The following is a 17,921-nucleotide window of genomic DNA, read 5'->3' as shown; positions in this document are numbered from 1 at the left end:
ACAGATTTATCATGTTCCTTTTAAGTAGAAAGCAAAGTGCATTACTGATACTTTTTCTGTACACATATATGGAGAAATTGGAGAAGGCAATGGCACCCCACCCCAGTACTCTTGCCTGGAAAATCCCATGGATGGAGGAGCCTGGTAGGCTGCAGTCCATGGGGTCGCTAAGAGTCTGACAGGACTGAGTGACTTCACTTTCACTTTTCACTTTCCTGCACTGGAGAAGGAAATGGCAACCCACTCCAGTGTTCTTGCCTGGAGAATCCCAGGGACGGGGGAGCCTGGTGGGCTGCCGTCTATGGGATGGCACAGAGTCGGACATGACTGAAGTGACTTAGTAGCATGGAGAAATATCCCAAGTAAACAATTTGATTTCATGGGAAAGACAGGAAGATATCCTGAATTATTTTTGCACCTTGATTTGCAGATTACTAAACCCAGTTGCCAGCAAATTTGGAAAACTCAGCAGTGGCCACAGGACTGGAAAAGGTCAGCTTTCATTCCAATCCCAAAGAAAGGCAATGCCAAAGAATGCTCAAACTACTGCACAATTGCACTCATCTCACACGCTAGTAAAGTAATGCCCAAAATTCTCCAAGCCAGGTTTCAGCAATACGTGAACTGTGAACTTCCTAATGTTCAAGCTGGTTTTAGAAAAGGCAGAGGAACCAGAGGTCAAATTGCCAACATCTGCTGGATCATCAAAAAAGCAAGAGAGTTCCAGAAAAACATCTATTTCTGCTTTATTGACTACGCCAAAGCCTTTGACTGTGTGGATCACAATAAACTGTGGAAAATTCTGAAAGAGATGGGAATACCAGACCACCTGACCTGCCTCTTGAGAAACCTCTATGCAGGTCAGGAAGCAACAGTTAGAACTGGACATGGAACAACAGACTGGTTCCAAATAGGAAAAGGAGTATGTCAAAGCTGTATATTGTCACCCTGCTTATTTAACTTATATGCAGAGTACATCATGAGAAACGCTGGGCTGGAGGAAGCACAAGCTGGAATCAAGATTGCTGGGAGAAATATCAATAACCTCAGATATACAGATGACACCACCCTTATGGCAGAAAGTGAAGAAGAACTAAAAAGCCTCTTGATGAAAGTGAAAGAAGAGAGTGAAAAAGTTGGCTTAAAGCTCAGCATTCAGAAAACGAAGATCATGGCATCTGGTCCCATCACTTCATGGGAAATAGATGGGGAAACAGTGGAAACAGTGGCTGACTTTAGTTTATTTGGGCTCCAAAATCACTGAAGATGGTGATTGTAGCCATGAAATTAAAAGACGCTTACTCCTTGGAAGGAAAGTTATGACCAACTTAGACAGTATATAAAAAAGCAAAGACATTACTTCGCCAACAAAGGTCCATCTAGTCAAGGCTATGGTTTTTCCAGTGGTTCATGTATGGATGTGAGAGCTGGACCAACCAGTCCATTCTAAAGGAGATCAGTCCTGGTGTTCATTGGAAGGACAGATGCTGAAGCTGAAACTCCAATACTTTGGCTATCTCATGCGAAGAGTTGACTCATTGGAAAAGACCCTGATGCTGGGAGGGATTGGGGGCAGGAGGAGAAGGGGACGACAGAGGATGAGATGGCTGGATGGCATCACTGACTCGATAGACATTCGTTTGAGTAAACTCCGGGAGTTGGTGATGGACAGGGAAGCCTAGTGTGCTGCAATTCATGGGATCACAAAGAGTTGGACACGACTGAGCAACTGAACTGAACTGAAACCCAGTTTTGGACTTCTCAGGCTGCACTAGTGGTAGAGAACCCGCCTGCCAATGCAGAAGATGCAGGTTCAATCCCTGGGTTTGGAAGATCCCCTGGAGGAGGGCACAGCAACCCACTCCAGTATTCTTGCCTGGAAAATTCCATGGGGCCATAAAAAGTCGGACACGACTGAGCACACACACCCTAAGAAGCTGGGTGGAGCCAAGTGTGGCTCTAAGAAAGCCTGAGGGTGGTGTTCAGATGCGGGAAGAGACCACGTTCTGTGAGGCTTCCAACTGTATAATGTTTCTGTGTCTCAGACACACACAAATACACATCACACCCTGCCAAAGCACTACTGAACTTCTAGTGGGGCTATACTTTCAATTCTATTCTCTATCGCTACCTTTTACGTATTCTTCCTCCTTGCTTTCCCCATTCCCCAGCTCTTCAGTCATCAAAGCTGACTTTGCACACAAAGGCAAGAAACTCACGCGACTCTCGCACAGATGGTGCACCGCCAGCTGCCATCAAGGCCTGAGACCCGGCACTGGCTGCACACTCTGAGGGAGCAGGTCTGGCACGGGTCTCCCCGATCGAATATCAAGCCCAGGTTTCTCTGACAGTGGGCACAGACCCTGGTGGTCTCCTGTTGAGTCTTCCCACTTCTGCGTTTTGCTTCCAAGAGTTCATTCTTCAGCTTCCTGGAAGGAGAGGGGGAAAAAATCACTTACAAAAGAGGAGCAGAGCTATCTTTATCTAAGGGATGTGTTCACTGGGGAGACTATTTGAAAGGATCAAGGAGTTCCATTCAAGTGACTTTCAAAAATCCATACTTTCTTCCTCCAGAATCAATAATCCTTTGATCTCATTAGTGGAAAAATATAATGCTTGTGTCTTACTCTTGGATTTTGAAATCTTATCCAGGCACTTCTATTTGCTATCAGTATTTATTTACATCCTACTCTACCTTCTCCAGGGTGTCTTTGATACCATAACAAGGGAGCACAACCCCAGCCTACAGGCATGCACAATGCTATGTTGTCTCCTTGCCTAGATATGAGGCAAGAGTGTGAAATCAAACTTGGCAACATGGGTGCTTTCTTTAAGTCAGGGGTCCCCAACCTCCAGGATCTAATGCTTGATTATCTGAGGTACAGCTGATATAATAATGATTGAATTAACTGCACAATGGGCTTTCCTGGTGGCTCAGATGGTAAAGAATCTGCTTGTAATGCAGGACACCTGGGTTCCATCCCTGGGTTGGAAGATCCCCTGGAGAAGGGTACAGCAACCCACTCCAGTAGTCTTACCTGGAGAATTCCATGGACAGAGGAGACCGGCAGACTGTCCATGGGGTCGCACAGAGTCGGAAACGACTGAGCGACTAACACTTCAAGTGCACAATAAACGTAATATGCTGGAATCATCCCCAAAGCACCCCACACCAGGTCCATGTAAAAACTGTCTTCCACGAAACTAGTCCCTGATGCCAAAAAGGTTTGGGATTGCTGCCTTAAATGAGCCAATGTGAACTTTGTTACAAAGACATTGCCCATCATTGAAAATCAAACAATTGCCACTGACCCATGGGCTTTGCTGTTAGATATACATTTGTTTGAATCCTGGGTCCATCATGAATTACCTATTCAAACAGAAACAATGATTTACCCACTCAAGTTCGGTCTCTTCATTTCAAAAACAGGAGTAATAATATTCCAAAGTGACCATTTTTAAGACTAAGTAAGAAAATATATGGGAAGATACCAGCTTGTTTCCTGCCACACAAGTACTAAATAAATGCTATTTCTATGTCCCTCCTTTTACTATATGACGTGATCTATTTACATACGTTTTAGAAAATAGCTATTCAAAAGGAATACTACTCAGTCATTAAAAAGGATAATGCCATTTGTAGCAACATGGATGGACCTAGAGATTATACTGAGTTAAAAAAGTCAGAAAGAAAAAGACAAATACCACTCAAAGGTGGAATCTAAAATATGATGCAAATGAATTTACTTACAAAACAGAAACAAACTAATAGACAGAAAACAAACAGATGGTTACCAAAAGGAAAAGGGCATGGGGGAGGGATAAATTAGGAGTTTGGTGTTAACAGACAGAAAGCATTATATATAAAATAAACAATAAGGTCCTACTATATAATATTCAATATCCTGTAGTAATCCATAATTGAAAAGAAAGTTCTCCCTTTCTTGTCCAATTGAGCACAGATGACAAGAACACACAACACATGTTTTCTACTCCCTGATTTAGAACTTACAAAGCATCCTTATGTCTTTTTTTTTTTCATGAACAACTGGCTCCTGAAATTGAGTGTAAGAAAAGCTCCACACAACTTACTTTTGAAAACCTGTAAAAGCTACAACTTTTAAAATGAGATGAATTCTCATTTGAAAACTCCAATTGTATTATTTGGAAAATAACAACAGACCTTTCCAGGTGGTGCAGTGGTAAAGAACCTTCCTGACAATGCAGGAAACTCAAGAAGACACAGGTTTGAACCCTGGGTCGGGAAGATATGCTAGAATAGGAAATGGCAACCCACTCCAGTATTCTTGCCTGGAAAATCCCATGGACAGAGGAACCTGGCAATCCAAGGGGTTTCAAAGAGTCAGATATGACTGAGTGCACACATGTGTGCACATGCGCGCGCGCACGCACGCACACACACACACCCCTTTAAACACCTCAGGGCACAGGAGAAATAAAACACCGCCTAGTCACAATCTGTAACAATTCATGCAACAATCATAAACAAAAATGACCAAAATGAGTGAAATAAAGAATAATCATAGACTGCAGTCCTATCCCAGTAGGATAGTGGGCCAAAGAATAAGAAATTGAGAACATGGGGTATTCCAGGATACTCCAGAGACAAAAAAAAAAATAATAAATTTTATGATCAGGTGCCTGAAGTTTAACTACTTGGTTGCTCCTTAAACTAGAGCTTGAGACCATTTGGAGAAATTATGGCCATAAAGTCAAATATTTAGATTGCATTTTTATTTGTGTTCTATTCACAGGCCTTCATTTAGCAATCAGCGTTCACTTAGCTCCCAGTTTCAAAGTCGGAAAAGATGTGGGCCACCACAGGAAGGACACAGAGAACCAAGAATTTCAAGGTCCAAACACACCAGTTGGGAATTCCTAAGACAACCAGCATTAACTGTCCCACATATTCTGAGAGGAACCTCTGAGACTGTGGGGAAAGCTGGGAAGAATTCCACAGGCAGCACAAAATATTAAGCATGTTGACTGAAAAAAATGGATAACCTAAAAATTGAGAATTGTTTTATTTGGCAGACTTGCTGATGACTGAAGCCTGGGAGGCCGCCCCTCAGCTATAGCTCTGAGGGACTGCTCAGAAGAAGTAAGAGAGGAGCCAGGATACATAGGAGTTTTGCAACAAGGAGTAGGAACATCAAAAATTACCGACAAGTAAGGAAAACCAACCAGAAGCTCAAGATAATGAATTTAGCCCTTTTCTGTGTATGGGAAGGGGCAAGAGTCTGGGCTCATGGAAATCATTCCTTTGATTTGCAACTCAGTTATTTAGGGCCAGTATCCTGTTCTTTCCCATCCTGAGTCCCCTCAGGGTAGCTGGAGTGACTTGATGGTTGCAAGATCCCTTTGTTTGTTGATATGGCAGGCAACCTTTTTCACTCACTAGCAGCTTATAGGTTTTTCAAATCTTTGAGAAACTAACCTAATTCAATCATTAGTGGGTTGCCATTTCTTTCTCCAGCGATCTTCCCAACCCAGGGATCAAACCCATGTCTCCTGCACTGGCAGGTGAATTCTTTACCGCTAAGCCACCAGGGAAACCCAATTCAATCATACCTAGGATAATTTCACCTTAAGTGGACACAGGCATTTCTCAAGAAGAGGAGAAAGGGTAATGAGAGAGTAAAGGGTAAAGGGACAGTAGTTGTAGTCAGGAAAAGAAACTGTGCAACTGGTGACATTGTATGAAGGAGAAAGGGAAGTACAGGGAGCTAGAAGAGAGGAATAGGATGGACGATTTCTTTTTCCTCTGCTTCACTGGCCGCCACTCACAAAGCAAGGTCGATCTCATTTGGTTCCTGTACTCCTGGCCCAGTCTCAGGAAGGTATCTGAGGAAGATGGGTCTCTGGGCTGTAAGCACAGAATCTGTTCATCTTTCTTATCCACATAAGCTAGAAATGTTTCTGGTTCCAAATAACAGTCTTAAATATTTGGTGTAATTTTTCTCCCACAAGGGTTTCCCTTGTGGCTCAGAACGGTAAAGAATCTGCCTGCAATGCAGAAGGCCTGGGTTTGATCACTGGGTCAGGAAGATCCTCTGGAGAAAGGAATGGCTACCTACTCCAGTATTCTTGCCTAGAGAATTCCATGGACAGAGGAGCCTGGCAGGCTACAGTCTATAGGGTCGCAAAGAGTAGGACACAACTGAGCGATTAACACTTTCACTTTATTCCCCATATACAAGAAATCCAGAATTAGCCACTTGCTTGTATTAGTTCAACTGAAAAGTCAGGTTATTAAAGAATCATTTCATTCTGATGATCCCCTATCTTCAAAGTATGGCTTATCATTCTTATGCAAAATGGTTAGGCAGCTTCAGTAGTGCATCAGCAGAGTTTAAGGCAGTAAGAATAGGGAGGGAGTGTCAGTTATACTTGTTTCTTACAGTTACACCTGTATCTAAACAGAAAAGCAAAAGTTGATGCAGGAGTCCTCCAATGAAGAAAGACTTCCCTTAGGGACTTCCCTTAGGGAAGTCCTTCTTAGGTTCACTTGACCAGACCGTGTCACAGCATCACCATTAGCTGCAAGGGAGGCTGGGTAGGTGGAACAAGTTGGAACTGTAGATACTGCCCTCTTGACATTAGATGTGGTCAAGTGACTCCCGCTGGTGCATGAACTGCAATATGTGACTCCAGGTAAAAGCTTTAAGAGCAAATCACCAGGTTACCACAAACCCTCTTCTTCGCATGAAGAATGGCAATGTCCCAAATAGTGTCTGCCCTGTAAGTTTGAGTCCTGGTCTGAAGATGCCAGAACTAGAGACCCTAGCCACTCAGTTATGGACATGGAACATCAGAGAGAAATAAACCTTCATTGTTTTAAACCAGTAAGAATTTGGAACTGTTCTTAGAGCATCACTTAGCCTACCCTGAATGATAAACATACAGCCTAAGAACTTCCCTGGTGGTGCAGGAGGTAAGGAATCTGCCTGCCAATGCGGGAGAGATGGGTTCAAACCCTGGTCCATGAAGATTCCACATGCCGTGTAGTAACTAAGCCTCTGTGCACAATCACTGAAGCTTGTACACTCCAGGCCCCTTCAACAGCAACTACTAAGCCCGAGAGCTGCAACTAGAGAAAGCCCACACAAATGCAAGGAAGACCCAGCACAGACAAAAGTAAATAAATAAATAATTTTTTAAAAATAAGCCTAGTTTCTTCATTTGGCTGCCTTTCATATATTCTTTTATTGCAGCTTTACTGCTGCTTACCCAGAGTGGCTTTCTCTGATTACAAAATCTACTGCAGATTCCCATCTTATTCTCATTCAGAGAACTGTGTTCTTTCTCTTCACAGAACTTAGCATATGTCTTAGTTGTACTTTTTTTTTTTTTTTAAACTGGTTTCATGTTTGTCTCCCGAACTCCTCTGAAATTTCCATGAGGGCAAGACTGCATCTGTTTTGTTCAGTTTTTCATTTTATAGCATCTAAGCAGTGTCAGGAACATAATAGTGATCATTTAATTGAATGAAAAAAAAAGAGAGCATACGCAAAAGCTGGTGAGTGACAGAGAAAGAAGACAGGAAAAAGGGAGAAAGGAAGAGAATGGGGCGGGAGGGAGGAAATCTCAGCCATACTAGGTATTACTGGGCATTCCACTTAATCTCTCCAGGTGTCAGTACTTCAACTTCAAAATAAAGATACTGATTCCTTTCCTATCTTCCTCAAGGGTGGTTGTGAAAGCCAGAGGCAGTTAAGTATGGTAATATGTTTGGGGAATTATAGAGGACTTTACAATGTGAAGCCATTATTATTTAAAAAAGAATGCGAAGAGAAAAATGTACAATGTTAGATTTCCTGAGAATAAAATCAAAATTGGCTAAAACTGATATCAGACACACTTTGAAAAAGTAATGCAAGCCTGGGAAAACTACAGTAAGGATTTCTAGAACTTTTCCATCTTCCTTAACCTTGTTTGTACACTTTTGATCAGAAAGAAAAACTATTTTGATTCTTTAAAATATTAAAATTCTCACCATTTCCTCTCTTTGTTCTTATTTGGAAACAAAAACAGAGTACTAAGTATAGTAGACATAAATGTGGGCCCAAATCAACTGTTGAAAAGTAATGAAGATACAAAGAAAAAAATGTTATGAAAAAGATATTTCCCAGACATAAAAAAGAATAACGTCATTTGCAGCAACATGGATGGGTCTTATCCCTACTGATTATCATACCAAGTGAAGTCAGCCAAATACTATATATCCCTTACATGTGGAATCATAAAAAATGATACAAATGAATTTATTTACAAAACAGAAATAGACTGATCAACATAGAAAACAATCTCATGGCTACCAAAGGGGAAAGTAGGGGTAGGGGGAGATAACTTAGAACTTCAGATTAACAGATAGTCACTATTATATATAGAAAATAAACAAGGGCCAACTGAATAGCATAGGAAAGTATATTCAGATTATCTTATAATAACCTATAGTGGAAAAGAATCTGAAAAAGAGTAGATATACATTATACATGTATACCTGAATCACTTTGCTATTAATAAATGGAATACTGCCTGCCATATCAGGAAACAAACGCTGTCCCAGTCATCAGTGATTGTAGCCACCACAGAAGGTGAGCAGGTATACACTGTATACTTGAAAGTAACACATTATATATCAGCTACACTTCCTTTAAAAAAAAAAAAAAAAGGAATACACAGGAAAAAAGAAAAAAAAGCTGTTGAAGACATTTAATTCCAGCTAAGGCCAATTTTTCACCTAAGATAAACTCAGGGTGCCTTTGTATTTTAAAAACATCAGTTCATTTAAAAGAATACATTTGAATCAGTTCTAATGAGGTGGATGAAACTGGAGCCTATTATACAGAGTGAAGTAAGCCAGAAAGAAAAACACCAATACAGTATACTAACGCATATATATGGAATGTAGAAGGGTGGTAATGATAACCCTGTATGCGAGACAGCAAAAGAGACACAGATGTATAGAACAGTCTTTTGGACTCTGTGGGAGAGGGCGAGGGTGGGATGGTTTGGGAGAATGGCATTGAAACATGTATATTATCATATGTGAAATGGATCGCCAGTCCAGGTTCGATGCATGATACAGGATGCTCGGGGCTGGTGCACTGGGATGACCCAGAGGGATGGGATGGGGAGGGAGGTGTAAGGGGGGTTCAGGATGGGGAACACATGTACACCCGTGGTGGATTCATGTCAATGTATGGCAAAACCAATACAATATTGTAATTAGCCTCCAAAACATAAATAAATAAAAGAAGCAAACTTTAATACAATCAAATCAACTAATCAGTTAAAAAACGAATAAATATTTTGAGAATATAAATGACTGAAGGAAATTTGAACATTGACTGGATTTTTGATGAATTTAAAGAACTCATATTAAACTTTTTAGATGTGATCATGGAATTGTAATTATGTTTAAAAAGAGATATGTTCTGAAAAATTGGTGGATGAAATAATATGATGTATATGATGCTCTATAAAAAAAATCCAGTGGAAGGATCCAGTGGGGAAAGACATTGAAGGTATAAGGATGTTCTTAAATCAATAAATGTTGTGCTGGGTGATGGCTATTTTAGGTTCATTTTACTATATTTTTGTGAGTGTTTGAAATTTTCTGTAATAAAAAGTAAAACAAAATAGAACAATAACAACAAAAAGATAAATTCAGGGTGCCCTTGTATTTTAAAAACATCAGTTTATTCTTTAGGTTTGCTTGTTGCTACACAGATAAATATGTATTAACATGTGAATCGATGACTTATATGTAGTTGAAATCCTAAATATTACAGAGACCAACAGTCTCAACTGTTGTTGAATGATAATATTTTCATTTCTATATTCTGGTGATATACTGAATTCAATTTATTCTATCCCATAATCAAAACTGTTCAATGCAGTACAAAGAGTGCTTGCTTTATCGTGGCATAGACACATTGCTTTCAAATCAGGAATTGCTTTCATTAAAATTCCTGTCACATGTGTGTATGGTGTTGCTTTTCTTTTGCTACCCTGTTTAGACCCAATTGTGCTGAACACTATTTTGCATCAAATAAGCTAGAAATTCTAGAAGGGAAGCAATTAACTGCCTGGAAGAGGAAGCAATAGAAGCTTCACAAAGCTTCTTTGATTCCTTGATGCCTTTCAACAATCTGCAGTTTCATCTAGCAGAGCACATCAAGGCTTGAGAAAAATACTGAGCAAGCCAGAACTATACAGTGGTTCATAACATAAGGCTCCAAAGTCAGACTCCCTGGGTTCAAATCCTGGCCTTGCCCCTTATTTCCCTTGAGACTTTAAAAAAATTACTTAGCCTCTCTGTGTCTCAAGACCTTTTAAAAAGACTTGACTTCTCTCTGTCTCAAAATATTCCCTCTGTTACAAGAAAAATTCATAGTAATTACAAGCTCATGGGATTTTTGTGAGCATTAAATAAGATGATGCTGTCATGAGCATAACTATAGTGTAAAGCACAGCATGGCACACAGTAGTTGTGGAATAGACCATTCCAGTATGCATCTCCTAATATGTGTTCTCCATTTTTCTATTAGTGGAATGTCTAGCTAGGCTCGTGGCCACTCAAGACTACATTTCCCAGCATGTCTTGCAGTTAGTTTTTCCATGAGACCAAATATTAGCCAATATGATATGATCAGAAATGATACAAGTAACCTCTAGGTCATGTCCCTAATGGAAAAGGGGTATCCCTGTTCCATGAACTCTTCTTCCCTGCCAGAAGCTAGGATGAGAATATAGGGGTGAGTCATCTTGGAAGAAGAGCCAAACTTTCAAGATGGTAGAACTACAAAAGACAAGGCACCTAGATCCATGCAATAATGGAGCCACCATTACAACATCACAAAGCTGCCAACCAATTCAGACTTTCCTGTTAGACAGCAATGGACTTCCATCTTCTGTAAGTCGTAATTAAAATATGTCTCTGTCATCCACAGACAAACCTCTCTCTCAACAAATAAAAGAAGAACTCAGCAGATAAGATAGTAGCTCTTTTTATTATTGTCCACTTGCACAGCTGTTGCTACTAGGTTTTGCTTCAGCCTCTGCTGCAGAGCCTACCAGCTAAATGCTTGTCTAGAGCTCGAGTTTCATATTCCTTTAAGAGAACAAAACCACGGTGACTGACAAAAAATACTGTCAAACCAAAAACAATGAAAAAAAAAAAAAAAGGCACTTGACATAATAAATGTGGGCAGAATAATGTCACAGCAGCCTGATGCCAATGGCTGCATGCCTCCTGCACTCCTGACTTTTTCATTTTGATTGCAGGCCTGTGTGTGTGGCATCTATTATTAAAACCATCACAACACTTAGCCACTATGACAGGCACTCTGCTTTAAGTTTCACGCCCATAAACGTTGACAATGACCCATGAAAAAGACATTATGATTCCAATTTTTACAGATAAAAAAGTGGAATCTCAGAGAAGAAACACCACAGGGCTATTAAGTGGTGCACTCATGATTCAGATTCCAAGTTTTATATTCCCAAATCTGTACTTTTGCCCATCCAAGACTCCCCTCATTGCTTCTCAATTTATTAAAATACTGTGGCTCAGAATGAACACTGGGAATACTAACAATTGGTATCACTTTCCCAGCTGTAAAAACCTAGACTGAACATATTCGAGGTAAAGAGTCAAACATGAAGGGTTTCTCCTATCGGCCCACCGAATGATATGCGCCCAAGTTGCCTCTTATCACAGAATCTCTCCTGGCGAACATTCTCCAACAGAGCTGTTCCTCATCAAATACCACTATAAACTTTATTAAGCTTTTGATTAATTTGCAAGTCAATGGCTATTAAAAAGAATCCAGACCATCCAAGAATGAGGGGATAGTTTCACTCAGAGAGAAAGCTACTTGAGAGAACATAAATAAGGAACAGAATTGAAAGAACCCTTGTCTGGATAAAGAAATCTTGCCATCTGTGTCAATTTACTAAGTTTAGAAACTGTCTCACGAATTGCCTGCTGATCCAGAGGTTAGGATTCTCTGCTTTCAGTGCTGAGGGCCCAGGTTCAATCACTGGTCAGGGAACTAACATCATGCAAGCTGTACAGTGCAATCAGACAACAACAACAAACAAATTATCTCAAGGAAAGAGGGCACTGTGCAATCTGGGATGACACTAAGCACTTCCCAGTGGTAGGAACAGTTGGCTCATAGGAACATATCAGGAGATCTCACAAAACCATGTGGACAGAGGCAATTATTTATTATCAATAGTCTTAAAATCATAGCAGAAATTGATCTCATGTATAATTATCAAACCAAGTCTTCAACCTGGGAACACCTTGCAAAATATCATCAAAATTTCCTGGCCTGACAAGGAACAAGAACGTATGTATTCTAAAAATCTGAAACCCAAAGGATACCCTTTCCTGAGTATCAAAAACAGTAGAAAGACGTTCATCATCGCTAATTATAAGAAATGCAAATCAAAACTACAATGAGGTACCACCTCACACCATTAAGAAAAGTCTATAAACAATGAATGCTGGAGAGGGTGCAGAGAAAAGGGAAGCCTCTTACACTGTTGGTGGGAATGTCACTGGTGCAGCCACTATGGAAAACAGTATGGAGATTTTTCAGAAAACTAAAAATAGAATTACCACATGATCCAGTAATCCCACCACTGGGCATCTATCTAGACAAAACTGTAACTTGAAAAGATCTATGCACCCCTATATTCATAGCAGTATTTATTTACGGAGGCAAGACAAGGAAGCAACCTAAATGTCCATCAACAGATGAATGGATAAAGGAGATATAGTACATATATTCAATGGAGTATTACTCAGCCATTAAAAGAACTAATGTCATTTGCAGCAACTTGGATGAAAACAAGATTATCATATGAAGTGAAGTAAGTCAGAAAGTGAAAGACAAATGTCATATCACTTATATATGGAATCTAAAATACGACAAAAATGAACTTATCTACAAAACATCCACACTGCAGTGTGGCTGTGGTCCATGGGGTTGCAAAGAGTTGGAAATGACTGGATGACTGAACTACCTGACTGGCAAGAATACACAGAAGAATTGTATAAAAACATGTAAAATATCATATGTGAAACAAATCGCCAGTCCAGGTTTGATGCATGATACAGGATGCTTGGGGCTGGTGCACTGGGATGACCCAGAGGGATGGGATGGGGAGGGAGGTGTAAGGGGTGTTCAGGATGGGGAACACATGTACATTCATGGTGGATTCAAGTCAATGTATGGCAAAACCAATACAATATTGTAAAGTGAAATAAATTAATTAATTTAAAAAAAGATCTAAATGACCCATGCAACATCGATAGTGTGATCACTCACCTAGAGCCAGATATCCTGGAGTGTGAAGTCAAGTGAGCCTTAGAAAGTATTATTACAAAAAAAGCTAGTGGAAGTGATGGAATTTCAGCAGAGCTACTTAAAATAACATTGTTAAAGTGCTGTGCTCAATATGCCAGCAAAGTTGGAAAACTCAGCAATGACCACAGGAATGTAAACGGTCAGTTTTCACTCCAATTCCAAAGAATGGCAATGCCAAAGAATGTTTAAACTACTGTACATTTACACTCATTTCACATGCTAGCAAGGCCATGCTCAAAATGCTCCAAGCTAGGCTTCAACAGTACGTGAACATAGAACTTCCAGATGTTCAAGCTGGATGTCGAAAAGGCAGAGGAACCAGAGATCAAATTGCCAACATCTGTTGGATCACAGAAAAAGCCAGGGAATTGTAGAAAAACATCTACTTCTACTTTATTGAGTATGCGAAAGCCTTTGACTGTGTTAGTCAGTTAGTTCAGTAACTCAGTCATGTCAGACTCTTTGCAACCCCATGGAATGTAACATGCCAGGCTTCCCTGTCCATTACCAACTCCTGGAGCTTACTCAAACTCATGTCCATCTAGTCTGTGATACCATCAAACCATCTGATCCTCTGTCGTCCCCTTCTCCTCCTGCCTTTAAGCTTTCCCAGCATCAGGGTCTTTTCCAATGAGTCAGTTCTTCGCGTCAGGGGGCAAAAGTATTGGAGCTTCAACTTCAGCATCAGTCTTTCCAATGAATATTCAGGACTGATTTCCTTTAGGATTGATTGGTTGGATCTCCTTGCAGCCCAAGGGACTCTCAAGAGTCTTCTCTAGCACCACAGTTCAAAACCATCAATTCTTTGGTGCTCAGCTTTCTTTTTTTAAAATTAATTTATATATTATAATTGGAGATTAATTACTTTACAATTAGAATGAGACACAGGGCAGTTCTGCAAGCTCCCCAAATAATTCTTAGTCATCTTGCAGTGTGGCTGCAGGTGTCTTGTTGATTCAGTTTAGTTCAGTCACTCAGTCGTGTTCGACTCTTTGCAACCCCATGGACTGCAGCACACCAGGCTTCCCTGTCCATCACCAGTTCCCGGAGCTTGCTCAAACTCATGTCCATTGAGTCGGTGATGCCATTCAACCTTCTCCTTCTGCTTTTAATCTTTCCCAGCATCAGGGTGTTTTCCAATGAGTCAGTTCTTCACATCAGGTGGCCAAAGTATTGGAGTTTCAACTTCAGCATCAGTCCTTCCAATGAATATTCAGGACTGATTTCCCTTAGGGTTCACTGGTTGGAACTCCTTGCAGTCAAAGGGACTCTCAAGAGTTTTCTCCAACTCCACAGTTCAAAAGCATCAATTCTTCAGCATTCAGCTTTCTTTATGGTCCAACTATCACAACCATATATGACTACTGGAAAAACCATAGCTTTGACTAGATGGACCTTTGTTGGCAAAGTAATGTCTCTGCTTTTTAATATGCTGTCGAGGTTTGGTCATAGCTTTACTTCCAAGAAGCAAGTGTCCTTTAATTTCATGGCTGCAATCACCATCTGCAGTGATTTTGGACCCCCCAAAAAATAAAGTCTCTCACTGTTTCCATTGTTTCTCCATCTATTTGCCATGGAGTGATGGGACCAGATGCCATGATCGTAGCTTTTTGAATGTTGACTTTTAAGAAGTTTTTTCATTCTCCTCTTTCACTTTCATCAGAAGGCTCTTTAGTTTCTCTTCACTTTCTGCCATAAGGGTGGTGTCAGCTGTGTATCTAAGGTTATTGAAATATTTCTCCCAGCAATCTTGATTCCAGCTTGTGCTTCTTCCAGCCCAGTGTTTCTCATGATGTACTCTGCATATAAGTTAAATAAGCAGGGTGACAATGTACAGCCTTGATGTACTCCTTTCCTGATTTGGAACCAGTCTGTTGTTCCATGTCCATTTCTAACTGTTGCTTCTTGACCTGCATATAGATTCTACAGGAGGCATGTGAGGTAGTCTGGTATTCCTATCTCTTGAAGAATTTTCCACAGTTTGGTGTGATTTACACAGTCAAAGGCTTTAGCATAGTTAATAAAGCAGAAGTAGATGTTTTTCTGGAATTTGCCTGCTTTTTCAACAATCCAGTGGATGTTGGCAATTTGATCTCTGGTATCTCTACCTTTTCTAAATCCAGCTCAAACATCTGGAAGTTCATGGCTCACATACTGTTGAAGCCTGGCTTAGAGCATTTTGAGCATTACTTTGCTAGCGTGTGAGATGAGTGCAATTGTGCAGTAGTTTGAACAGTCTTTAGCATTGCCCTTCTTTGGGATTGGAATGAAAACTGACCTGTTCAGTCCTGTGGCCACTGCTGTGTTTTCCAGGTTTGCTGGCATATTGAGTGTATCATTTTCACAGCATCATCTTTTAGGATTTGAAAATCTCAACTGAAATTCCATCACCTCTACTAGCTTTGTTCATAGTGATGCTTCCTAAAGCCCAGTTGACTTCACATTCCAGAATGTCTGGCTCTAGGTGAGTGATCACATCATCATGGTTATCTAGGTCATGAAAATATCTTTTGTATGGTTCTGTGTATTCTTGCCACCTCTTCTTAATATCTTCTGCTTCTGTTAGGCCCACACCATTTCTGTCCTTTATTGTGCCCATCTTTGCATGAAATTTGACTATGTGGATCACAACAAACTATGAAAAATTCTTAAAGAGATGGGAATACCAGACCACCTTCTTTGCCTCCTGAGAAACCAGTATGCAGTTAAAGAAGCAACAGTTGGAACTGGACATGGGTCAACGGACTGCTCCAAATTGGTAAAGGAGTACATCAAGGCTGAATATAGTCACCTTGGTTATTTTACTTATATGCAGAGTACATCACGTGAAATGCTGGGCTGGATGAAAAACAAGCTGGAATTGAGATTGCCGGGAGAAATATCAATAACCTCAGATATGCAGATGACACCACCCTAATAGCAGAAAACAAAGAAGAACTAAAGAGCTTCTTGATGGAAGTGAAAGAAGAAGTGAAAAAGCTGGCTTATAACTCAACATTCGAGGGAGAGAACAAGATGGCAGAGGAGTAGGTGGACATGGAGTACATCTTTCTTCACAGATACATCAGGAATACACCTTCAGACGCAGAAGTGCATGCAAAACACCAGCTGAGAGTGGACAGGAGTACCTGACCAGCAGAAAAGAAAAATACAGACCCACGCAAGACTCAGTAGGACAAAGGAACTAGGGGGAAAAACAGGAGTGTTAGTAGCCCTGGACCTGCCCTTGGCAGGTGGGGGAACTGAAGCAGGGGTCCGATCCCCACATCAGGGCAACTGTCTGAGTCAAAGGAGAAACATTTAAGGCTGAGACTGAAACAGCTGATCTGCGGCAGTGTAAATGGAATGAGAATCAGACACTCCTTGCCGCACCCATACATACCGCAGATGGTACAGTGGCTGGGAGCTGGAGTGTAGGGATTGTGGAGCAATCCCTGGGCAAGGGCTACTGTTGACCTCGGAGAGACAGGTTGAGGGGATGTGAGGGAAGAGATTGTGGTGGGAAATGCCTGTGGAGGAAAGCCCGGCAGCCATGGTAGTAGAATCACACGTAGGGGGTGGAGCTATCACCATAGCCTCTCCCCTCACCCCCGACACACCAGCATTAGCAATAGAGAGGCTGGCCCATCAAATGCCTGATGCACTACAGAGTAGGACCCCACCCAGGGTGCCCCTTTAAGTGCCTGATGTGCTGATCTACAGAGTAGGACCCCAGCCGGGGGGCCTGTCTATGTGCCTGATGCACCAAACAACAGAGAAGGACCCCAGGCAAGGAAGCCCTCTAAGTGCTTGAATGGGCAGAGCTATGGAGAAAGACTCATCAAAGAGGCCTTCTGATTGCCAACTACAAGAGGCTCAAAAAAAGACTCTGATAGGGCCATAACTACTGCAGCAGAGGCAGCCCATGTCCCTATACACTTGGCGCTGCCAGGGTCCCTGCAAGCCAAGCAACTGTGCCACCTTCACACTCAACACTAGCTGGGGCAGAGATGCCACAGGCAAAAAAAATCTTGCGCCTATGCTCACAGGGTCGCTTCAGGTAGTGTCCATCTCTTTGTGATCCTGTAGACTGTGGCCTGCCAGGCTTCTCTGTCAGGGATGGGGGTTCTCCAGGCAAGAATACTGGAGCGTATTGGCCAATACTGGTTGCCATACCCTTCTAGAGCACTATATTTCCTGCTGCCCTAGCCACCAACACCCCTGAGTACCTGGTGCTGCCAGAACCCCTGTGACCCAAGCAGCTGCCCCACCTCCACACCTGGCCCTCACAGGGGCAAACCCAAGTCCTCCAGGGCAGCCTCAGGAGCAAACCTCAGTGGATGACCCACATGCAGAGGTGGAAATAAAACCACAATTGAAACCCAAGGGCAGTGTGGCTAAGGAAAAAGACCTAAAACCTTTCTTCCCATCAGCTGTATAAGATGCAGACTCAATCTACACGATCAACTAGGCAGACTCTGTGTCTATGGAATATATAAAAGGTCATTGAGAACTCCCACAAAAGAAAACACA

General features: G+C 41.4%; 1 protein-coding gene across 12 annotated transcripts in view; it reads right to left on the bottom strand.

Annotated features, from left to right (window-relative positions):
- SYTL5 (synaptotagmin like 5) overlaps window positions 1-17,921 on the bottom strand; it is a 259,990-nt gene that overhangs the window by 78,034 nt on the left and 164,035 nt on the right. For all 12 annotated transcript variants that reach the window (XM_044936827.2, XM_044936829.2, XM_044936825.2 and 9 more), the window contains one exon: window positions 2,220-2,429. In XM_044936827.2, coding sequence (XP_044792762.2) covers window positions 2,220-2,429 — 210 coding nt within the window. The remainder of the gene's footprint in view (window positions 1-2,219; window positions 2,430-17,921) is intronic.

Source organism: Bubalus bubalis, chromosome X, assembly GCF_019923935.1.
Source record: "Bubalus bubalis isolate 160015118507 breed Murrah chromosome X, NDDB_SH_1, whole genome shotgun sequence".
Classification (NCBI taxonomy): Eukaryota; Metazoa; Chordata; class Mammalia; order Artiodactyla; family Bovidae; genus Bubalus; species Bubalus bubalis.
This window is presented reverse-complemented; position numbering and strand designations above follow the sequence as displayed.